Genomic DNA, 25,618 nt, shown 5'->3' with positions numbered 1-25,618 from the left:
ATTCAATGAAATCAGCAGAGTTATTCCAATACTGACTCTTGTGTTGATGCAATGCCCAACATGCTAGTCACTGGATAACTGGGCTCTCAGCTTTTGCAGTTACAAGTATAAAATGTAAAGGGGTTTCAATGCTGCTGTCGAATAAAGAAGGTCCTTACCTCTGGTACAACTTTGTTAACCTTCTCTTCTAATAGTTCCAAGTCCAAAAGGACCTCAATAAGAACAAACAAAGCATCCAAGATAACCAGACATACAATAAGAATCTGTAAAAACAGTGAACTATCAGTTAGAGACAAGGGACTGTTCACATCTCAGCATTTGTCAAGATAAAACACAACAAGTGTACTAACACAAAAATCCCCCTTCTCAAATCAGTAAGTTTTCCCCACGTGAAATAATAACAGCTATACTCACTTTGGTGCCTTTCCAGCAGTATTGGCACTGGCTATCCCAGGGCTTACGTGACATTAAGTCACGCGACCCCTGTGGCAAGTCAGTGGCCATTTCACTCTCCTCCAGAGCTCACTACCGCCAGATGTCCATGTGTGCAGACACAGCTCAAATGGCGCTGGCACCAGAGCAGTATATCTGTTATTTTAAAGGGTGAAACATACTGATTGAGAATGAGTTGTCCAAGTAGTGGACAACCCCTTTAAATTAAAATGTATACCATAGTTACATTACTTGAAAATTTCTTAAAACTGTTGTCACTTTTTAAGGTCATGGATGCAAAAGGAAAATGCTGGTTAAAAAAAGAAAATTTAAAAAAATAAAATAAATAAAAAAGTCTCATGACTTTCAAAGTTGTAAAAGAAAAAAAAAAAAATGTAATTATATATATATATATATATATATATTTTTTTTTTTTTTTTTTTTTTGTTTTCGCGCAGATAGAAAATATTCTATACTATACAGTATATAACTTACATGGAACTTGTGGCAACCGAAGAGCCATTTTAGAGCGTCTCTGAAGGTATATGAAGAGATAAATGGATGGGGAGTCTTTTGAGGCTCTTCTTCTACTGGCTGCTTCTCGTCATCTTCTTTCCACTGACTTTCATTATGATTGTCACCAACAGAAGTGAAATGCTTCAAGTACTTGGACATGACTGCAGCTAATTGTTCATCACTGAGCAGAAGGACTGAAGTGGTGTAATGCTACACCTATCTAGGAGATCTGGGAGAGAAGCAGCTTCGCGTTTACAAAACACACGGACCAGTGAAAAAAGTGGGGAGGTTATAAAGAACATCTGAAGAACTGACCAATCGCAAACTTTTCTGTATCAATAAGCTTTATATATGCACCCATCAAATTGTGTGATTTTAAAATAATTTAAAAAAAAAAAAAAAAGCCCTCCACTTACTATTCATCATAATGACTGCTTTTTGCAAAATTACTGTGGACTCGGAAAACACCTGGCACGGTTTCCATTAAAAAAATTCTCTAGTCATAATCCATGATACTTCCACGTCACTTTGTCACACTTCTCATATTGGGCATAGAACCATATGGACACGTTAGACCAGTGCATGGTGGGTGTGCGCCCCTATAGTTTCACATTGGCGCACCTTGCACTGCCATATGGTGCCCGTGCAGCATTTATAGTATCCTAGGACTAATGAGATATACCATGGGAATGAACATGCCATTCATTTATCCCCCCTAACAGATTCATCTGTAAACCACTGAGGCATGCAGAAACATACTATGTATTAAAAAGGCAATTTTAACAAGCCCTAGAAATGACAATATCCATAAACAATTCTGACATGAACGGGATCTCGAGATTTTATGGTTATTATCTACTGATTAATGTTGTGTATTTTGTGATTATTATAATATACCGTAGCTCTTGTGTCGGCAGCACAGTAGTTCAGGAGTTAGCACTGTAGTCTTGCAGCGCTGGGGTCCAGGGTTTATATCCCACCAATGACCTCTGTAAAGCATTTGTATGATCTGTGTATACGTTTTTGCATGGGTTTCCTCCCACACACCAAAGTTAAGGGAATTTTGATTGCAAGCCCCAATGGGGACAGTGATTATAATGTCGCTATAGAAGCCAGTAAAATAAATACGTTCCCACAATGATGAATATTGTGCCAGAGTCAGTTCCTGTTTAATACCTTTCTGTAATCACTCTAAAAGCTGTGGCATCAATGCACACAAGGCTTTGTTGCAGTACATATTTTTAGGGGCAAAGTGTTTGGAAAGGCTTTCCCAACCTTGCAAGATAGACATTTGTTATCATCAACACAATGTAAAACCATGTGATTGAACCGCTTTTGTATGCACACAGTTGAAAAAAAAAAAACAAGAAAAAAAAAAAAAACCTGTTGCAGAATCTGCACATTACATACAACACCACAAATGTGTGGAATTATACTTTTGCGCTCCATGAAAAGGACTTCCTCTATATAGGATCTGCAGGATGTGTACACAGAAGTTTCAGCATTAAGACTACAAAATAATGCCTTTGTAGTAGTTGATTCTCAATGCAGCGGTGTTAGGCTATGTGCACATGTTGCGGATTTGCTTTTGTAAAATTCTGCGCGGATTTTGCAACCTCTTTTTCATTCTTCTTTGAAGACCATAATATCATTACATACTATGCTCAAATACAATGTTTACACACAAAAAACAAATATAGGTGAATATATATCAGCCAGATACCCTCATTAATAAAATGGTACATAAGGTTAAAAAAAAAAAAAACATGAAATTTGCGTGAAACACAACATCTGTTATTTAAAAAAAAAAAAAAAAAATTTAAATTGTGTGGGCTCCCGTGTAATTTTCATAGCCAGCAGAGGGAAAGCCGATGGCTGATGATAATATTCTGAGAAGGAGCCAATAGCAATAAAGGTTCCCAAGCTATTAATAATCAGCTCACAGATGTTTGCCTAGCCTTTGCTGGCTCAAGGTACCTTCACATTGAGCAACTTTAGAACGATAACGATAGCGATCCGTGACGTTGCAACGTCCTGGATAGCGATATCGTTATGTTTGACACGCAGCAGCGATCAGGATCCTGCTGTGAGATCGCTGGTCGGAGCTAGAAGGCCAGGACTTTATTTAGTCGCTGGATCAGCCGCTGAATCGGCGTGTGTGACGCCGATTCAGCGATGTCTTCACTTGTAACCAGGGTAAACATCGGGTTACTAAGTGCAGGGCCGCACTTAGTAACCCGATATTTACCCTGGTTACCATTGTAAATGTAAAAAAAAAAAAAAAAAAAAAACACTACATACTTACATTCTGGTGTCTGTCGCGTCCCCCGCCTTCAGCTTCCCTGCACTGTGTCAGCGCCGGCCGGCCGTAAAGCAGAGCACAGCGGTGACGTCACCGCTGTGCTTTACGGCCGGCGCTTACACAGTGCAGGGAAGCTGACGCCGGGGGACGCGACAGACACCGGAATGTAAGTATGTAGTGTTTTTTTTTTTTTTTACATTTACAATGGTAACCAGGGTAAACATCGGGTTACTAAGCGCGGCCCTGCGCTTAGTAACCCGATGTTTACCCTGGTTACCAGGGGACTTCGGCATCGTTGGTCGCTGGAGAGCTGTCTGTGTGACAGCTCTCCAGCGACCACACAACGACGAAACGGCGACGCTGCAGCGATCGGCATCGTTGTCTATATCGCTGTAGCGTCGCTTAATGTGACGGTACCTTTAGTTTACTGGGGAACCCCATAAAAAATAAGTTGACATGGGGTCCCCCTATATAAAAACAAAATATAAAAAATGTAACCTGCAAAGGCTAGGCAGACAACTGAGGACTGATATTAATAGCCTGGAAGGGGCCATGTATATTGGCACCCCCCAGGCTAAAAACATCAGCTCTCAGCCGCCCCAGAAATGACGAATCTTATAGATGTGCCAATTCCGGCACTTAGCCTCACTCTTCCCACTTGCCCTGTAGCGGTGGCAATATTTGTGGGGTTTATTTCACCTTTGTATTGTCCGGTGACATCAAACCCACGTTTTAGTAATATAGACGCCTCTCCAAGAAACCTATCAATTACTAATCCTATAGTTACATAGTCAATATAGACACGGCCAGAATAAAGTCCTTTAAATGAAACCTGTCACCCAGGCGTTTTTAAACTAAAAGAGCCACCTTGTGCAGCACTAATGCTGCATTGTCAAGGTGGCTCTTTTAGTTGTGGTCCCTTTCAACGCTAAAATAGTTTTTATAATTTGTTCCTGATATCTCAAATTTGCCCAGGAAGGGGGGGGGGATGTCTTTTTCACCCGGACACAAACGCCTCCCAGCCGTCATTCAATATACTGTGCGCAGGGCTCCACCTCCTCTGCCTTCATTGACATCCCATTGGGGCTCCCGGATTTACCGCCTTGTCAGTGACCACCGCGGTTTGCGTTGCCCTTCGAACTTACATCGCAGGCGCCGGGGCTGCAGCAGAACACACGGCAACTGCTGCGTGTTGACTTCCTCAAAGTGGTCGTTGTTGTGGCTGCTGCTCCGACCACGGAAGGCCATCTGGGAAGCAAGGGACGCACCGCGGTGGTCACTGACAAGGTGGTAAAGTTACAAGCGCCTGGGGGGGTGGGGGAGGGGGTGACCGGTTCCCTTTAATTGAAATAATCACACCTTTATTGAATCTTAATTTACCATACTTACTGCATCGCCTAATCCCTGATGCCCTCATTTCCTGCAACAAAAATAAAATAATAAACCAACACGGCGATACACTGACAGGAGGTAATCCCTTCCCGCAGTGCACCACTGACAATTCACCGGAGTTCGTGCGCTCACTTACGGCACCACTGCGTGAGATTTTTCTCACGCTGCGGTGTCGCAAGTGAGAACCAGAGCTGATTAGCTGATGAACTCCGGTGAACTCTCACGGCGGCGCAGTTATACACTGTGGGAGGATTACGTTCTGTCAGTGTGTCACTGCGCCGCCGTGAAAGTTCACCGGAGTTCATCAGCTGATCAGCTCCGGTTCTCACGCACTCCAGTGAACTCTCAGTGCGGGAGGGATTACCTCCTTTCAGTGTATCGCCGGAGGCCGGGTAGAGTGGTCACATCTCCCGATGTGACTGTTCTACATGTGAGACCGTCTTGAGACACTCGTTATTAAATGGATTACGGCGGACAGGGAGTATACGTTGGTTTATTATTTTATTTTTTTGTTGCAGGAGACGCGGGATTAGGCGTTTGGTGAGCATGAATGGTTTTTGTTTTACAATTGAACACAGTCGCCAGATGATGGGACTACTCTCTCATTTTAAGCTCATGCTGTCATTGTTTTATGTGACAGAAGACATAGCCAGATATGAGTAGTAGTCCCATCAGACGATGCCTGGCTACACACACACACACACACAAACACCCACAGACTGACACGCATGCACATATTCTCCGCCCGCACACTTTCTCCTTTTCAGCAGCGTTTTTGGCATGCAAATCCGCACACCTTTTCACACCTGCGGTTTGGCTGCGGATTTAACTGACAATGTAAGTCAATGGGTGCAGAAACGCAAAAAGAATTGACATTCTGTGGAAAATAAAATGCTGCAAATCAGTGCCGAATTTTCCGCATGTGCACACCAATTCTGGATTCCTATTGATTAACATTGCTTGAGCACTCCTTTGCGGATTTGGTGTAATTCAGCGGTGAAAAACCTCTGCAGCTTTGCAACGTGTGCGCATAGCCAAATAGTTGACATACATGTTTTTGCACGCAGGACACCACATTGACATGCATTGGTCAGTGTGCTTTTCCTATGCTACCCAAAGTGTTCATTTTGCTCTTCAGTTTTCTCTGCACAGCTCATGAGTCACTGCAAAAGTCTATGGGGGGGTAGAGAGAGCACCTACCTCAGGATATATACACACACACACACACATTTATTCTACCAGTGTGATTTTACTGTACACCGCACTGAATTGCCGGCTTTTCTATAGAACACCGCTGCGTATTTCTCGCAAGTTTCACGCATGGTCCGTGTGTTATCCGTAATTTTCTCCCCCCCATAGACTTTCATTGGCGTATTTTTTGCGCAATATGCTGACAAACGCAGCATGCTGCGATTTCCTACGCTCGTAACATACGCATCCGTAATATACTGCAGATAGGAGCTGCCCCATAGAGAATCATTGGGCCGTGTGCAATGCGTATTTTCTGGACGTATTTTCTGCGCTCATACGTCCGTAAAACTCGCTAGTGTGACCCCGGCCTTAAAGTGATGAACTTTTCTTCTTTACTTAGATGAGTGGTTCTTGCCATACTATGCCTCAAAATAATTGTGGAATAAAGTTCAGCAATGTATGGAACTGTGTACCAACACTACCCAGCTGCAAAACACAAACCTGATGGTTGTGAACACATTATGAAGGTGGGCGCTTCCACAAATTAACTGTGATGGGGCATATCTGTTCATTGGAAGCTATTTCAGTGCACTGCCTGAAATAATTCCAAAATTGTGTAAAGCTGTTAGTGTAAAAGTGAAGAACCTAACATTTAGGCTGTGTGCATACGTTGCTGATTTTTCGAGTTTATCGTGTTTTTTCACTATAAAAACGGGGAAAAAAAAAAGCATACATTATGCATACCATCATTTAGAATGAATTCCGCAATTTTTGTGCACATGATGCGTTTTCTTCCATGAAAAAAACGCATTGCGGTAAAAAACGCAGCATGTTCATTAATTTTGCTGATTTTTTGCGGATTTCCCACTATATAATGCATTGGGAAATGTCCGTAAAGATCCGCAAAAAAAAAAAAAAAAAAACACACACCAAAAACGCATGCAGATTTCTTGCAGAAAATTTCAGGTTTTTCCTCAGGAAATTTCTGCAAGAAATCCTGAACGTGTGCACTTAGCCTTAAACACATTTTCTAGTTTTCTTCACACGTTTTGCTTTGCTCTTCGTTTACATATGTATTGCCAAGTGCTTTTGCTGCCTTCATTCTGAATCTACAATGTGCACATTACAATAACATACAAAAAAACACAACACTGCATAAACAGGTGTCTCCAAACTTTTACAAGTACTGTGTACCATACATTCTTGGCTACAGATTTGCCATTGTGCAGGGAGAGGGTTAATAACAAAAAGATAATATAGTATTAGAACATGTTTTATAAAAAAAAAAGAAAAAAAAAAAAGAAAAAAAAAAGTTCTTTAACCCCTTCATGACCAGGGGATTTTTCGTTTTTCCGTGTTCGTTTTTCGCTCCCCTCCTTCCCAGAGCCATAACTTTTTTATTTTTCCGTCAATTTGGCCATGTGAGGGCTTATTTTTTGCGGGACGAGTTGTACTTTTGAACGACATCATTGGTTTTAGCATGTCGTGTACTAGAAAACGGGAAAAAAATTCCAAGTGCGGTGAAATTGCAAAAAAAGTGCAATCCCACATTGGTTTTTTGTTTGGCTTTTTTGCTAGGTTCACTAAATGCTAAAAATGACCTGCCATTATGATTCTCCAGGTCATTACGAGTTCATAGACACCAAACATGACTAGGTTATTTTTTATCTAAGTGGTGAAAAAAAATTCCAAACTTTGCTAAAAAAAAAAAAAAAAAAATTGCGCCATTTTCCGATACTCGTAGCGTCTCCATTTTTCGTGATCTGGGGTCGGTTGAGGGCTTATTTTTTGCGTGCCGAGATGACGTTTTTAATGATAGCATTTCGGTGCAGATACGTTCTTTTGATCGCCCGTTATTGCATTTTAATGCAATGTCGCGGCGACCAAAAAAACGTAATTCTGGCGTTTCGAGTTTTTTTCCCGCTACGCTGTTTAGCGATCAGGTTAATACTTTTTTTTATTTGATAGATCGGGCAATTCTGAGCGCGGCGATACCAAATATGCGTAGATTTGATATTTTTTTTATTGATTTATTTTGATTGGGGCGAAAGGGGGGTGATTTAAACTTTTATGTTTTTTTTATTTTTTTCACATTTTTTTAAACTTTTTTTTTTAACTTTTGCCATGCTTCAATAGCCTCCATGGGAGGCTAGAAGCAGGGACAGCACGATCGGCTCTGCTACATAGCAGCGATCTGCTGATCGCTGCTATGTAGCAGAATTGCACGTGTGCTGTGAGCGCCGACCACAGGGTGGCGCTCACAGCGACGGGCAATCAGTAACCATAGAGGTCTCAAGGACCTCTATGGCTACAATGGAGACGCATCGCCGACCCCCGGACATGTGACGGGGGTCGGCGATGACGTCATTTCCGGCCGCCCGGAAGCGGTAGTTAAATGCCGCTGTCTGCGTTTGACAGCGGCATTTAACTAGTTAATAGGTGCGGGCAGATCGCGATTCTGCCCGCGCCTATTACGGGCACATGTCAGCTGTTCAAAACAGCTGACATGTCCCGGCTTTGGTGCGGGCTCACCGCGGAGCCCTGCATCAAAGCAGGGGAGCCGGCATCGGACGGTATAGTACGTCCGATGCCGGTAAGGGGTTAACGGTTGTTGTTGCCCATGATTTCCTAATCAGCACTAATATTTATTGTATCCTACCAGAAAGTAGGCAATATGGTGGATTTTCAAGAATATATGTTTTCTATGTGTAGCTGAGGGAACACCAACTTCAAACAGTAAACACCTTGCAATAAAAAATAAGTCATACTTTATCAGAACCGTAAAACAGTCATTTTAATGTTGTTTATATTCCAAATCAATATTAGTAAAAATAGATTGCGGTGTTGTGGATACAAGGCTGGTGTGTACAAAGCCTGCAACTCAATTATCCCATTTACACTCTAAATCCATGATCGACAATTATGGTTAAACTGTACAATAAGCAAAACATCACATAATGTGCTACACATAATATGGCACAAAAATGCCAATGTAGGGATGTCAAGTGACCTTTCATGTGTTCATCTTTACATAGGCCAAGAGCGGAACAGGATTGGAATTCGGCAGTAAAGTCGCGATGTTTAAATAGAACACATTTACAATCTCACTTAACTGCAGGTCAAACCTTTAGTAAAAGTGAAAAATATTTATAAAAATTATGATGAAACACTGCAAAAGGAATGTTTATGTTCAGCAAACCCAAAACAAAGGGGAATAAAGAACTGCTATAAAAACACACAGCGTCACAAACGAAGCACATTTTTTATTGTCTACAATAGAACAGACAGAATACAAACAATGTGAGTAACGTTCACCTAAAAAAAGAATGGAAGAAATATAATTTTTTTTTAAACTTGTATAATATATTTATAGATACCATACAAAGTGTCCATATCATCCAAGATGAGCACCTATCCATTAAACTTTGAGCTTTTTTAAACACTTTCAACTGGTTCGGACAAAATGTAAATGCTGCAGTGGTCACGCATGCCCCCAAAGCAACCTCTGAAACAGATTTTATAGAAGCTGGATTGACAGGTCTCTCCCCATGTGTCTGTATTGAGAGACTATACAAACAATGTTGTCAGGTTCACTTTAGCTGCACTTGGCTGTTATCATATATAGGGCTTGATTCATTAAGACTTAGGCAGGGGTCACACTAGAGAGTTTTACGGATGTATGAGAGGTGCAAAAACTATGCATTGCACACGGAACAATGTTTCTCTATGGGGCAGCTCCTATCTGCCGTATATTTCTCGGCTGTAGAAAATCGCAGCATGCTGCGTTTGTCAGCGTATTACACAAAAAAAATACACCAATGAAAGTCTAAGGGTATGTGTCCACGTTCAGGATTGCATCAGGATTTGGTCAGGATTTTACGTCAGTATTTGTAAGCCAAAACCAGGAGTGGAACAATTAGAGGAAAAGTATAATAGAAACACATGCACCACTTCTGCATTTATCACCCACTCCTGGTTTTGGCTTACAAATACTGACATAAAATCCTGACCAAATCCTGATGCAATCCTGAACGTGGACACATACCCTAAGGGGCGAGAAAAATACGCATTACACACGGACCAACAGTGTGACTTGCGAGAAATACGCACCGGTGTTCTATAGAAAAGCCGGCAATTCAGTGCGGTGTACAGTAAAATCACACTGACAGGTTAGAATAGATCAAATAAATATACACACACACTATTTTTTTTTCAATTACCGGCTTTTGCTATCTCCTTATCAAACCTGACAGGATATGAGACATGGTTCACATACAGTAAACGGTTCACATACAGTAAACCATTTCATATCCCTTTTTTTTTTTTTTTTAACACATATTCCTCACTAATAATGTTAGAAGTGTCTGTGTGTAAAGTTTGGGAGCTCTAGGTGTTAAAATAAAGGGTTAAATCACGGAACAAACTGGTGTGGGCTCCTGCACAATTTTCTCTGCCAGAGTGGGAAAGCCAGGGACCATGGCCCCCCCCCCCCTCGCTAAAAATATCTGCCCCCAGCCACCTAATAGTAGTAGAGGGTTAATAATAAACACACTATGAATAAAGTATTTTAACGAAATACACACATGGGGTTGTAAAGTCTCCGAAGTGCCCGGAGGAAACCCACGCAAACACAGAGAGAACAGATGTTGTCCTGGGTGGGATTGGAACCCAGGACCCCAGCGCTGCAAGGCTGCTGTGCTATCCACTGCGCCACCGTGCTGCCCTATATAATGCTCCATGCAGTTCATTATGGCCCCATATAATGCTCCATGCAGTTCATTATGGCCCCATATAATGCTCCATGCAGTTCATTATGGCCCCATAGATGCCCCATATAATGCTCCATGCAGTTCTTTATGGCCCCATAGATGCCCCATATAATGCTCCATGCAGTTCATTATGGCCCCATAGATGCCCCATATAATGCTCCATGCAGTTCTTTATGGCCCCATAGATGCCCCATATAATGCTCCATGCAGTTCTTTATGGCCCCATAGATGCCCCACATGTAATGCTGCTGCTGCACTAAAAAAAAAAAATAAATAAAAAAAATTTAAAAAATGACATACTCACCTCTCGCTGCCCCTCAGCGTCCCATCCCTCCGCACTGACTGTTCAGGCAGAGGGCAGCGCGCACACTAACACGTCATCGCACCCTCTGACCTGAACAGTCAGTGCCGAGGACGCGGAAGACGGAGCGTCGGTGTAACGCAGAAAGGTGAATATGAAATACTCACCTGCTCCTGACGTGGTCCCTGCATGTTCCACGGTCTCCGGGCGCGGCAGCTTCTTCCTGTAGTGAGCGGTCACATGGTACCGCTCATTACAGTAATGAGTATGCAGCTCCACCCCTATGGGAGTGGAGTCCATATTCATAACTTTAATGAGCGGTACCAGTGACCGCTGAACAGAGGAAGAAGCTGCCGCGCCCGGAGACCGTGGGACATGCAGGGACCGTGTCAGGAGCACTGGGAGCAGGTGAGTATTTGACAGTCGTCGCTCCCCCTCACCCGCCGACCATGACTCAAGTATAAGCTGAGAGGGGCACTTTCAGCCCATTTTTAGGTTGAAAGTCTCAGCTTATACTCGAGTATATAGCTGAAATTATATATATATATATATATATATACACACACATACATACACACACGATGATGTCAGAGGTTGCCATGGTGATGTCATAATATGGGGCCATAATGAACTGCATGGAGCATTATATGGGGCATCTATGGGGCCATAATGAACTGCATGGAGCATTATATGGGGCATCTATGGGGCCATAATGAACTGCATGGAGCATTATATGGGGCCATAAAGAACTGCATGGAGCATTATATGGGGCATCTATGGGGCCATAATGAACTGCATGGAGCATTATATGGGGCATCTATGGGGCCATAATGAACTGCATGGAGCATTATATGGGGCCATAAAGAACTGCATGGAGCATTATATGGGGCATCTATGGGGCCATAATGAACTGCATGGAGCATTATATGGGGCATCTATGGGGCCATAATGAACTGCATGGAGCATTATATGGGGCCATAAAGAACTGCATGGAGCATTATATGGGGCATCTATGGGGCCATAATGAACTGCATGGAGCATTATATGGGGCATCTATGGGGCCATAATGAACTGCATGGAGCATTATATGGGGCATATTTTAATATGGAGCATCTTATCGGTCCATAATGAACTGTATGGAGCATTATATGGGGCTCCTGATTCAATATGGATATTCAAAAACACTTAACCTACTGATGTCTCAATTAATTTTACTTTTATTGGTATCTATTTTTATTTTTGACATTTACCGGCAGCTGCTGCATTTTCCACCCTAGGCTTATACTCGAGTCAATAAGTTTTCCCAGTTTTTTGTTGCAAAATTGGGGGGGCGAGGGGAGGCTTATACTTGAGTATATACGGTATATCAATTGGGAGTTGCAATGTGTCTGTAAAAATCAGATGCTATGCATAAGATGCAATACAGTTAGCGCCCCAACAGAATTGAATAGGCAAGTTTTATCGACATTCTAATAGAGACTAGTACATGATGAGATTTTTTTTTTCACAATGACACAGTCTGTGGGAATGAGAAAGAGAAAACTTATCAGAACAACTTAATTGAAAGCTATTGGTATGAAGTTTTTTTTTTTGTTTTTTTAAATTGACAGCACTTGAACTGAAAATACGCTCATGTGAACATACCCCAATACTGCCATTTTACTCACAGACTTGTTACGACTTCTTTCCCAAGAGTGTTCTACTAAATATCTTTCAACACAGTGTGGTTACCATATTTCATTAGCACTCTTGCCTAAAGTAAATTAGGAAGTAAAGATTCCCTTTCCACATTCATCAAGTTCTTTTACAACACCTAACTTCTCCCTATTTGTAACTAATCTGTAGCTACTTGCTAACAAAATACAATGCATCAAATTTATCAGACTGGCAGAGGACGATTTCTAAATTTGAGGTAACAACGTAGAAACATTAGCCCATTTCTCTTCGGTACAGCTGACATACCTATATGACTTTCAGGATCCCTTTTATCCACAGGCAAATGTCTTATCACTGGAAGTTTGCTAGGACCCCAACAATCGCTAGAACAAAAGGTTCCAATGGAGGGCATCCCTTATTGTTGTATCAATAATGCGCTCCATTTATGGTCTATGGAAAGGAAACAAACATTTGGCCATTTGCTTCATTCCTATAGACAAATTTAGTGTCAGCAGTTATATGCTGCCATGCCGTTCAAGCGCAGTGATTTAGAAAGGGGTAGTAGGATTCCAATGCTAGTAAACAGTGGTGGTCCAGGGCACTTTGTACTAAAGGACAGATACTATCTTTCATAGTAAGATACCTTTAAAAGGACATGTTCAATCATCTTTGGGAGAATTTCTCTTTTAGTGCAATACATGTATTTTACCGAAGAAGAAGAAAAAAAAAAAAAAAACTGTGGGCTTTATTTGTTTGAAATAAGTAGAATAAATTTGAAGATTTCATGTAATTTTTTTTGGATGTGCTGATTAACTTTACTTTTCTCTGACATTTTCTGGTGGCCAGCAGCATTTGAAAAGTCACCCATCGCACATAAAGGACAGATGTCATCATTCATTGCACGGTGTTAGAAAGGGTTTGCAAACTTTGTTTAAAAAAAATAAAAAAGTTTTGTGGGCATGCTTCTTTAAACATAAAAGCTGCATAAATTAAAAACTTTATTGCCCAAATCTATGTAAATGTGTATGTCATGTAGTGTGTTCAAGTACTTAATACTTGCGGTCTTCCTCGGTTTCCTGCGCCGCTACGCTCCTCTGCTGTGCCATGGGACTTCTATTTTGACTTACCAAGTCAAACTGAGGTCCATGAGTGTGAGAAAAAAATCTCTCAAGTGGAAAGGAGCCATATGAACTCGAGCCTGGGAACTTTTTAGAATATTTTCCCACGCTCGAGTTCATATGAGGACATCCAGCAGAGGGCGCATCACCGCCACTGAAGGTAACTACAGGTCATTGACCTACATTCCATTCATTCCCCGGGGTTTTACAGGCAGGAGCACAGCTGCATTAGCAGAGCTTCTGCTTGTAAAATTAGTTAACCCCTTCAGAAGGATTTACAGCGTGGGACGAGACTGATCATCGGAAGGTATGGGATATTGTTATTTTTTTATTTTACCTTTATTACAGAACGAGGGTCTTCAGGTGGATTACCAGGATAATAAAATATTACAAAAACCTGTGTCTTTATTTCATTAAAATACTTTGTAATAATGTGTGTGTGTGTTTTTTAACCATTTCATACAATTGGATTAACAATGGATAGGTGTCATAATTGACGCCTCTCCATTTTTATGGCATATCGCACTGCTACACGGGAATGGGAAGAGAGTGGCCAAGTGCCAGAATAGGCGCATCTTCCAGATGTGCCTTTTCTGGGGTGGCTGGGGGCAGATGTTTTTAGCCAGGAGGGGGCCAATAACCATGGACCCTCTCCAGGCTATTAATATCTGCCCTCAGTCACTGGCTTTACCACTCTGGCGGAGAAAATTGCGCGGGAGCCCACGCCAATTTTTTCCGCGATTTAACCTTTAACCCTCCGTCAGGAACAATGGATCTGACAGGCGCAGCTCTTCTACTTTCTCCCTTCTCACCAGATTTTCAGGAAACCCCCTCCCTCTAGATAGTCTCCTGGCTCTAGCTGCTGTGTGAAACCTGATACCACAGTTGGTCTGCAGAGCTTTAGGAAGGAAGATATAGCTGTGCTGGCTTCTCAGGCTCATTGGTCCCGAACACATCACACTTTATAAGGTTGGTATGTAATGTTTTTAGTCATTAGTCATTACTATTGTTTATTTAGCTTGTTTTATGAATGGATAGAGAAAGGTTTGTGGATATTTCATATAAATAAGGCAGATTTTCTTACAAATGAAAGTGTGCTTCTCAGGAGTTTTGAAATTTGTGTATATCAAAGTTTTTACTTGTATGTTGAGTAAATGGGTTTGTTTTGCACCTGATAATGTGTAGTCTCTTATTACATCCCAATGAAGGTCTATGATCACTTTTAGATCACTAAAATTGAGAAAATTAGATATTCTAGGCATTTTTTTAGCCTGCGCTTGACAGGCACATTGTTCCATTACGAGTTAGTGCGAATATTGTTCCTGACGGAGGGTTAAATATAAAATAGCTAGAGCGCCCACATTTTGCACATACACACTAGTAACATTAGTAGTGTGGAATATGCAAAAAAAAAAAAAAAAAAAAAAAAAAAAAAGGGGATATGTAAACCATGTCTCCTATCATGTCGGGTTTGTGAAGGAGATAGCAAAAGCCGGCAATTGAAAATAAATTATATATATATATATATATATATATATATATATATATATATATATATATATATATATATATATATATATATATATATATATATATATATTCAGCGCAGTAATAAACCGGAAACCACAAGAAACTATGGGAACACATATTAGTAAGATGTCTCTCAGAAATAACCCATAGTATATTGTTGGACATATACGGACACACTGACGTCCATAAATCGAGCACCACCAGAAAAAATCAGTGTATAAACGTCCACAGACTATTATTGAGGTCACAATACTCGGGGGAGGGCGGGAGTGCCTCTATGTGACCCTGTCATTATCTACAGGTATGTGATGTGGGACATGTCTTTGGTGCAGGATGTCCTGCCTATACCTACCTATATATGTATGATTGTATGACTGTCCCCCGGGTGTTTTCACATATGGCCCTTTCTCCGCCTGCTTGCTATGTGGGAAGATCTGTTGCCCTTTTGTTCGTTGCCTTGTCTTGTGGTCTGTTTTATGTATTCAATAAACTTTATGTATTGTGACCTCAATAATAGTCTGTGGACGTTTATACACTGATTTTTTCTGGTGGTGCTATATTCAGCGCAGTGTACAGTAAAATCACACTGACAGGTTAGATTAGAGTAGATATATACACATAGAATAGGCATATATATGCCTATTCTATGTGTATATATCTACTGTAATCTAACCAGTCAGTGTGATTGTACTGTACACTGCGCTGAATTGCCGGCTTTTCAAAGGACACCGGTGCGTAAAAAAAAAAAATGCACCCATTGACTTGCATTGTAAGGGGTGCGAGAAGAGAAAAAAAATAAATAAATAAATAAAAAAATAAAAAAAAGAAAAAAAATCGCAAATGGAATGTTACCTATTGAATAACATTGGTCCGAGTGCAATCCGATTTTTTATCGGATTGCACTCGTCCGTTTTCCTCGCAAGTGGAAAGGAGCCCTTACAATGTAAGCCTATGGAGCATCAGAACAAGTTGGAAAACTTTTAAAAGCAACTTCAGTTCACCATTAGACTCCAATGTAAGCCGACAAGTCAAAATAGAAGTCAAATGATCCAGAAGAGGACCAGATTGGAGCTGGAAACTGGAGAAGAAGGCAGTAAGTATATACAGTACATTTATACAGGTACTAGATGGTGGCCCGATTCTAACGCATCGGGTATTCTAGAATATGCATGTCCACGTAGTATATTGCACAGCCACGTAGTACGGTATATTGCACAGCCACGTAGTACGGTATATTGCACAGCCACGTAGTACGGTATATTGCACAGCCACGTAGTACGGTATATTGCACAGCCACGTAGTACGGTATATTGCACAGCCACGTTGTACGGTATATTGCACAGCCACAGAGTATACAGCACAGAGCCACGTAGTATAGAGACTTAAAAAAAATAAATAAACATATACTCACCTTCCAAAGGCCCGTCGAAGTCCTGCTATACTCACCATCCGCCGCCTTTCCCGCTCCTCGCGACACTCGCGGGATCGCTCCATTGCAAGCATCAGCTTCCGGTCCCAGGGCTGGTATGAGCAGGACCTGTGATGACGTCGCAGTCACATGACCGTGATGTCACGGCAGGTCCTTGTCGCACACCGGAAGCTGCCGCTTGCAATGGAGCGGTCCCGGGAGCGTCGCGAGGAGCGGGAAAGGCGGCGGATGGTGAGTATAGCAGGTTTTTTTTTTGTTTTTTTTTTTTTATAGGCAGCATCAATAGTAAATAGTTGGGGACACACAGGGTTAATGGCAGCGGTAACGGAGTGCGTTACACCACGGGCCGTTACCGCTGCCATTAACCCTGTGTGAGCGGAGGGGATTATGGAGCGGGCGCCGGGCAGTGAGTGCAGGGGAGTAGGGGAGGGACTAATCGGACTGTGCCCGCCGCTGATTGGTCGCGGCAGCCATTACAGGCAGCTGCCGAGACCAATCAGCAAATGAATAACCGTGACAGAAGGACAGACAGACAGACAGACGGAAGTGACCCTTAGACAATTATATAGTAGATAGGCAATATAAATTTCTGTGGGAGGGCTTGACCACAGCTTACAATACGGCCAAGTGCTATCTGAAGTTATCAGATAGCACTCAGACCAATGTTATTCTATGCGGCACTGCAGATCTGCGGTTTATTTTTCATGCAGATTTAGCAAGAGGAAAATAAATAAATAAAAACACAGCATGCTGCGAGTGGCTCCAGAAATTTGAATCACATGCACCCATACAAGTCTACGTATGCGTGTTTAACATTGGACTGCACTCAGATGTCAGTCTGACATCCGCAGACTCAGACAAAGGAGAAGATAGAAAAATTAAATTTTCTGTCTTCTTCACACCCTTGATACTATTATTGCCATTCTTACTAAAGGTTGCTATAGAACACACAATAGTGTTCTATGATTCACAGCTGCTTAAGGCTTCTACATCCAAAGGACAGGAAACCACGTTGAATGAAGAAGTAGGAGTTGCCTTTATATTTTATGCTCTAGGCTTCCCGTCCAGTAATGGGGGCAGATCCCGCCAACCCCCTCCCTCCGATGCGGTCATTGTGAGGGTAAAAATAAAAAATATACATTTAGAGATTAGTTAGGGAAAAAGTGTAGGGTGTTGTATAATAAAGAAAATTTCCAAAGTGTTTAGGGTGTAAAGATAGTTAGAAAATGCATTTTAGGTGACGGACCTCGCCTTTAAACAGGAATGTTCTCATCTTTTCTTCATGAGAACACCTCTCCACAGCCTTAAGATTGACAGACTGGCATAGCGCAGCTGCACCAAATGGACACCTTTCCCATACTGATAGAAGCAATAACTTTGGTGAATCACAGGGACACTGAAGTTGGCTGGACCCAGTCAGCTTCAGGCTCTGTGCCCACGTTTCGGATTTTGCTGCGGATCCGCAGCAGCTTTCCATGTGTTTACAGTACATTGTAAACCTATGGAAAACGCAATCTGCAGTGCCTATGCTGCGGAAAAAAACGCGCGGAAACGCTGTGGGTTACATTCCGCAGCATGTCAATTCTTTGTGCGGATTCCGCAGCGGTTTATACCTGCTCCATAATAGGAATTCGCAGGTGTAAAACCGCAGGTGGAATCCGCACAAATTCCGCATAAAAAACGTGGTAAATCCGCAGGTAAAACGCAGCCTTTTACCTGCGGATTTCTGAAATCCGCTGCGGAAAAATCCTAAAAAATACGTGTGCATATATCCTCAAAACTTGCAGAATTTAAACAGATCGCATTGCCCAGGTAAGTAGCCACTCTGAGATCTTCTGTAAATAGAATTAAAAATCCCTCCAGTTTTGAGAATGGAGGATAGTTTTAATAATTGCAAAATTGATTGTGGTTTCAAGCACATTAGAATTGTAAGCATTTAAAGGGAACCTGTCACCCCCAAAATCGAAGGTGAGCTAAGCCCACCAGCATCAGGGGATTGTCTACAGCATTCTGTAGATAAGCCCCCGATGTATCCTGAAAGATGAGAAAAAGAGGTTAGATTATACTCACCCAGGGGCGGTCCCGGATCGGTTCTGGTCCGATAGGCATCGCGGTCCGGTCGGGGCCTCCCATCTTCTTACGATGACGTCCTCTTCTTGTCTTCACGCTGCGGCTCTGGCGCAGGCATACTTTGTCTGCCCTGTTGAGGGCAGAGCAAAGTACTGCAGTGCGCAGGCGCTGGGAAAGGTCAGAGGCCCGGAGCCGCAGAGTGAATACAAGAAGAGGACGTCATCGTAAGAAGATGGGAGGCCCCGGACCCCGACGTTCTTTGGACCGGGACCGCCACTGGGTGAGTATAATCTAACCTCTTTCTCATCTTTCAGGATACATCGGGGGCTCATCTACAGCATTACAGAATGCTGTATATAAGCCCCTGATGCTGGTGGGCTTAGCTCACCTTCGATTTTGGGGATGACAGGTTCCCTTTAAAGCTTTAAAATGTTATTCCCATTTCAGCCTTTTATGGGCGAGATGGGAATAACTTCTTGATGTTTGTCACCAGATGTAAAGCTACAGATACAGCTATGCCGAGCCGCCCTACAAAATGAAAAAAAAAGAGCTACAAAATAAAATGTAGTACACAGAGCTACACTGCATCTGCGACTCACGAGTTACATCAACAGCATAGATAGCTTTGTTACACCATTTCCGTAACGCCTATTCCCTTCTTTGGGAGTTACACAAACAGCGTACGGCAGCTGCAGTCAGCTGTGTTAATGCTATAAGGAGACATTACTGTCCCAGCCATTAAAGGCAGATCTGGGAAAAAAAACCCTTTAACCCCTTAAGCCCCGAGGGTGGTTTGCACGTTAATGACCGGGCCAATTTTTACAATTCTGACCACTGTCCCTTTATGAGGTTATAACTCTGGAACGCTTCAACGGATCTTGGCGATTCTGACATTGTTTTCTCGTGACATATTGTACTTCATTTTAGTGGTAACATTTATTCGATATAACTTGCGTTTATTTGTGAAAAAAACGGAAATTTGGCGAAAATTTAGAAAATTTCGCAATTTTCCAACTTTAAATTTTTATGCCCTTAAATCACAGAGATATGTCACGCAAAATACTTAATAAGTAACATTTCCCACATGTCTACTTTACATCAGCACAATTTTGGAACCAAAATTTTTTTTGTTAGGGAGTTATAAGGATTAAAAGTTGACCAGCAATTTCTCATTTTTACAACACCATTTTTTTTTTTTTTTTTTAGGGACCACATCTCATTTGAAGTCATTTTGAGGGGTCTATATGATAGAAAATACCCAAGTGTGACACCATTCTAAAAACTGCACCCCTCAAGGTGCTCAAAACCACATTCAAGAAGTTTATTAACCCTTCAGGGGTTTCACAGGAATTTTTGGAATGTTTAAATAAAAATGAATATTTAACTTTTTTTCACACAAAATTTATTTCAGCTCCAATTTGTTTTATTTTACCAAGGGTAACAGGATAAAATGGATGCCAAACGTTGTTGTACAATCTGTACTGAGTACGCTGATACCCCATATGTGGGGGTAAACCACTGTTTGGGCGCATGGCAGAGCTCGGAAGGAAAGGAGCGCCATTTGACTTTTCAATGCAAAATTGACAGGAATTGAGATGGGACACCATGTTGCGTTTGGAGAGCCCCTGATGTGCCTAAACATTGGAACCCCTCACAAGTGACACCATTTTGAAAAGTAGACCCCTTAAGGAACTTATCTAGATGTGTGGTGAGCACTTTGACCCAACAAGTGCTTCACAGAAGTTTATAATGCAGAGCCGTTAAAATAAAAAAATCTTATTTTTTCACAAAAATGATCTTTTCGCCCCCAATTTTTTATTTTCCCAAGGGTAAGAGAAGAAATTAGACCACAAAAGTTGTTGTGCAATTTGTCCTGAGTGCAACGATACCCCATATGTGGGGGTAAACCACTTTTTGGGCGCATAGCAGAGCTCGGAAGGGAAGGAGCGCCATTTGACTTTTCAATGCAAAATTGACTGGAATTAAGATGGGACGCCATGTTGGTTTGGAGAGCCCCTGATGTGCCTAAACATTAAAACCCCCCACAAGTGACACCATTTTGGAAACTAGACCCCCTAAGGAACTTATCTAGATGTGTTTTGAGAGCTTTGAACCTCCAAGTGTTTCACTACAGTTTATAACGCAGAGCCGTTAAAATAATTTTTTTTTTTTTTTTTTTCTCCCCTCGCAAAAATTATTTTTTAGCCCCCAGTTTTGTATTTTCACAAGGGTAACAGAATAAATTGGACCCCAAAAGTTGTTGTCCAATTTGTCCTGAGTACGCTGATACCCAATATGTGGGGGGGAACCACTGTTTGGGCGCATGGCAGAGCTCGGAAGGGAAGGAGCACTGTTTTACTTTTTCAATGCAGAATTGGCTGGAATTGAGATCGGACGCCATGTCACGTTTGGAGAGCCCCTGATGTGCCTAAACAGAGGAAACCCCCCAATTATAAATGAAACCCTAATCCCAACTGTAACCCTAACCACACCTCTAACCCTAATGTTCAAAAGCCATTTTGCTATTCATATTTCATATATTTCATATTAGACATGCTTTTGCACAATAGAGTGCAACCTTTTTTGTATATTTATGTATGGAGGTAGCTGCTCCTGGTATGCACCTATTCACACTAGTTTGGATGTGCGAGTCTTTTTTCTGTCATTTCTGTGTTAGCTGACTGACTGCGCACTCCTCCCATCACCATGTGGTTTTTAATTGCATCTCATCACACTTGGTCCCGGTCAACCCATATGTAGGCTTTGCTGAACAGAGGTGTCCACATTCACCCAGGCATACAGACATTGGCCTTCGGTAAGTGTTCACATTTGGACAGGGAGATCAGGGACCCATCAGTTTTATGAGACCACCTTGACGATTGGTTGATGGGCTCACACTATTTGATTATATCAAATTCTGTGCAAAGCGTCTCTTAAATATTTTCCTAATGTTCTAAAGCCATTTTGCTATTCATATTTCATATATTTCATATTAGACATGCTTTTGCACGATAGAGTGCAACCTTTTTTGTATATTTATGTATGGAGGTAGCTGCTCCTGGTATGCACCTATTCACACTAGTTTGGATGTGCGAGTCTTTTTTCTTTTTTCTGTCACACCTCTAACCCTGACACACCCCTAACCCTAATCCCAACTGTAACCCTAACCACACACCTAACCCTGACACACCCCTAATTCTAATCCCAACCGTAAATATAATCCAAACCCTAAGGCCGGGGTCACACTAGACCGTAATACGGATGAGTGCAAGGCGATTTAAAAAAAAAAAAAAAAAAAAAAAAAAAAAAAAAAAAAAAAATCGCATAGCACTCGTCCCAATGTTAATCAATGGGGCAGCTCCCATCATCCGATATTTTCTCGGCCGTATTCAGGATCCGAGTGAAATCGCAGCATGCTGCGATTGTCAGCGTTTCTCGGCCGAGAATCGCCAATGAAAGTCTATGGGGGTGAGAAAAAATAGCACAGCACACGGACCATCAGTGTGACTTGCGAGAAATTCTCAGGCATTGGGCAGGTGACAGGAAAGGCTCAGCCATTATTTGCTCATTTTGCAAGTGTGTGAGAAAATCTCACCATACGGATGCCATACGGATGTCACACGGATGTCACACGGATCATTTAATGCGAGAAAATCGCATCCTCGCACTGCACACGGATCATTGTTTTGGTAACAATTGTGCGATTCTCGTCCGTCAAAAACGGACCGTTTTTTTATACGTTGTGTGTGTCCCCGGCCTAACCCTAACCATAGCCCTAACCCTAATGGGAAAATGGAAATAAATACATTTTTTTAATTTTATTATTTTTCCCTAAGGCTAGGTTCACATTGCGTTAGGGAAATCCGTTTAGCGCTAGCGGATTGCGCTAACGCAATGTCTTTTTAGGTGTCGTGTTTAGTGGTCGCGTTAACGTCCCCGCTCTGGAAGATCGGGGATCGGACCTCGGGCGCGCCACGGATGCTGCAAGCAGCGTCCGAGGCGCGCCACAAAAGAACGGCACCTTGCTAGCGCGAGCCGAAAATGGCACGCTCTAGCGATGCGCTACACCCGAAAATCACATTGCTGTCAATGGGTGTGCTAACGGACCCGTTGCACGGCGTTAATTGTGACATTTTCGCCATGCAACGCTGTCTGTTTGATTTACTTTTATAGCGTTTTTTATATTGGATTTTTATGATTGGCAGCCGTCACACACTAAAAGACGCTTTTTATAGCAAAAAAGTTTTTGCATCTCCACATTTTGAGACCTATAATTTTTCCATATTTTGGTCCACAGAGTCATGTGAGGTCTTGTTTTTTTGCGGGACGAGTTGACGTTTTTATCGGTTACATTTTCGGACACGTGACAGTTTTTGATCGCTTTTTATTCCGAATTTTTGTGAGGCAGAATGACCAAAAACCAGCTATTCATGAATTTCTTTTGGGGGAGGCGTTTATACCGTTCCGCGTTTGGTAAAATTGATAAAGCAGTTTTATTCTTCGGGTCAGTACGATTACAGCGATACCTCATTTATATCTTTTTTTTTATGTTTTGGCGCTTTTATACGATAAAAGCTATTTTATAGAAAAAATAATTATTTTGGCATCGCTTTATTCTGAGGACTATAACTTTTATTTTTTTGGTTATGATGCTATATGGCGGCTCGTTTTTTGCGGGACAAGATGAAGTTTTCAGAGATACTATGGTTATTTATATCTGTCTTTTTGATCGCGTGTTATTCCACTTTTTGTTCAGCGTTATGATAAAGCGTTGTTTTTTGGCTCGTTTTTTTTTTTTTTTTTCTTACGGTGTTCACTGAAGGGGTTAACTAGTGGGCCAGTTTTATAGGTCGGGTCGTTACGGACACGGCGATACTAAATATGTGTACTTTTATTGTTTTTTTGTTTTTTTAGATAAAGAAATGTATTTATGGGAATAATATATTTTTTTTTTCTTCTTTATTTAGGAATTTTTTTTTATTATTTTTTTTTACACGTGTGGAAATTTTTTTTTTTTACTTTTTCACTTTGTCCCAGGGGGGGACATCACAGATCACCGATCTGACAGTGTGCACAGCACTCTGTTAGATCGGTGATCTGACATACAGCCGGCAGGATTAGAGCTGCAGCTGCAGCCTGATCCTGACCCGGAAGTGCTCCCTGCAGGACCCGGATGCAGCCCGGCGGCCATTTTGGATCCGGGGACTGCAGGGAGAAGACGTTCGGTACACGGTGAGCACATCACCGTGTACCGATCGTCTCAGGGAAGCCCGCAGGGAGCCCCCTCCCTGCGCGATGCTTCCCTGCACCGCCGGCACACCGCGATCATCTTTGATCGCGGTGTGCCGGGGGTTAATGTGCCGGGAGCGGTCCGTGACCGCTCCTGGCACATATCGCAGCTGACATCCGGCACTAGGCAGCTGACACCCGGCCGCGATCGGCCGCGCTCCCCCCGTGAGCGCGGCCGATCGCATATGACGTACTATCCCGTCACTGGGAATTAAGTCCCAGGTCACCTGGACGGGATAGTACGTCTTATGGGATTAAGGGGTTAAGGGGTCAAATGGAAAATGAACATGGCTTATGAGAACACATCTGGAAGAATTCCCCCCTTCCCTTTCAATGCAATTTCAGGTGACAGTCTGTAAAGGTTTCACAGCATGGACTATGCCAATAAGGATAAGGGTAAGTTCACACAGGGCGTTTTTGCTGTTTTTTTATGCTAATTTTCAGCTGCTTTTTACAATACCAGCAAGGCCTATGAGATTTCAGAAATCTCATGCACACACAATGCTTTTTTGTTTGATCAGTATTTTGTGCTTTGCTGCGTTTTTTGGACACTGAAAGAAGTGACATGCTCTGTGTTTTTTCACCCATTGACTTGAATCGGTGTTGGAAAAATACCGCAGTAAAAACGCAGGTATCTATTTGCTGCTGAAAATTCAAGGACATCAGCATGGAGAAAGAGAAAAACAAAAACACCAACAAAAAAAAAACGCACCAAAAATGCACCTAAACCTGCCTTTTTGACGCAGCTTTTTTCCTGCCAAGAAGATCAGGTTTTGCTGCAGGAAAAAAAAAAAAGCAAAAACGCCCTGTGTGAACTCACCCTAACACTTTGAAATAGTGCCTATTCGGATCAAGAGTTGAGGCTAGCACATTCACACCCCCCCCCAAAAAAAAAAAATAAATAAAATAATCCACACCATCATGATACAACACCATTTTTTATGACTATGATCTAGGCAACACTTACAGCTTCTACTAGGCTGGATGTACAGTTAGGTTCCACCCTCACAAAAACAAGCTGGCAAAGCGGAAAAACAATTTCAGCTGTTGCAATGATGGAAAATTGTCTGGAAGAGTTGATTGCATGGCAGGTTTACTGAGCCATTGGTTTAGCTATCCCTTCCCTCCCCACCGACATACCAGTAGGGCAATAAAGGCACAGATGATTGGCCTCGGGGAGACCAAAACATCCAACACCGCGGAGACACCATCACGTGTTTCTCAACGCAGTGATTCCAGAACACTGCCCCCATCCCTTATGGGAAATATGCAGATGCATGAAGGAAAGTTTCGGGGTTTTTGCCCCTCATCAGTGTGGAGTAGGAATCTTGCTATTCACAGCTGTCTGTGGATGGATACCATGCTTGGCATAGGTGGCTTTTCTTCATAGGATGCTGCCCTTCCCGTGGTTGTTCCTTCCCAGGGAAAGGCCTAGCTATTCACTGCTGGCGTCGAGAAACACGTGATGGTGTCTCCGCAGCTTCTTTACATGCATCTGCATATTTCCCATAAGGGATGGGGGCAGTGTTCTGGAATCACTGCGTTGAGAAACACGTGATGGTGTCTCCGCGGCGTTGGATGTTTTGGTCTCCCCGAGGCCAATCATCTGTGCCTTTATAATAT

The 25,618-nt window shown here is 42.2% G+C and overlaps 1 protein-coding gene across 2 annotated transcripts in view; it reads right to left on the bottom strand.

Annotated features, from left to right (window-relative positions):
* The window catches only part of HVCN1 (hydrogen voltage gated channel 1), a 74,922-nt gene that overhangs the window by 42,783 nt on the left and 6,521 nt on the right, over positions 1-25,618 (bottom strand). For both annotated transcript variants that reach the window (XM_069755152.1, XM_069755143.1), the window contains exons 2-3: positions 928-1,177; positions 159-263 (exon numbers count right to left, since the gene is read on the bottom strand). In XM_069755152.1, the coding sequence (XP_069611253.1) occupies positions 159-263; positions 928-1,107 (285 nt within the window). In that variant the 5' untranslated portion in view covers positions 1,108-1,177. The remainder of the gene's footprint in view (positions 1-158; positions 264-927; positions 1,178-25,618) is intronic.

This window comes from Ranitomeya imitator, chromosome 1, assembly GCF_032444005.1.
Source record: "Ranitomeya imitator isolate aRanImi1 chromosome 1, aRanImi1.pri, whole genome shotgun sequence".
NCBI lineage: Eukaryota > Metazoa > Chordata > Amphibia > Anura > Dendrobatidae > Ranitomeya > Ranitomeya imitator.
This window is presented reverse-complemented; position numbering and strand designations above follow the sequence as displayed.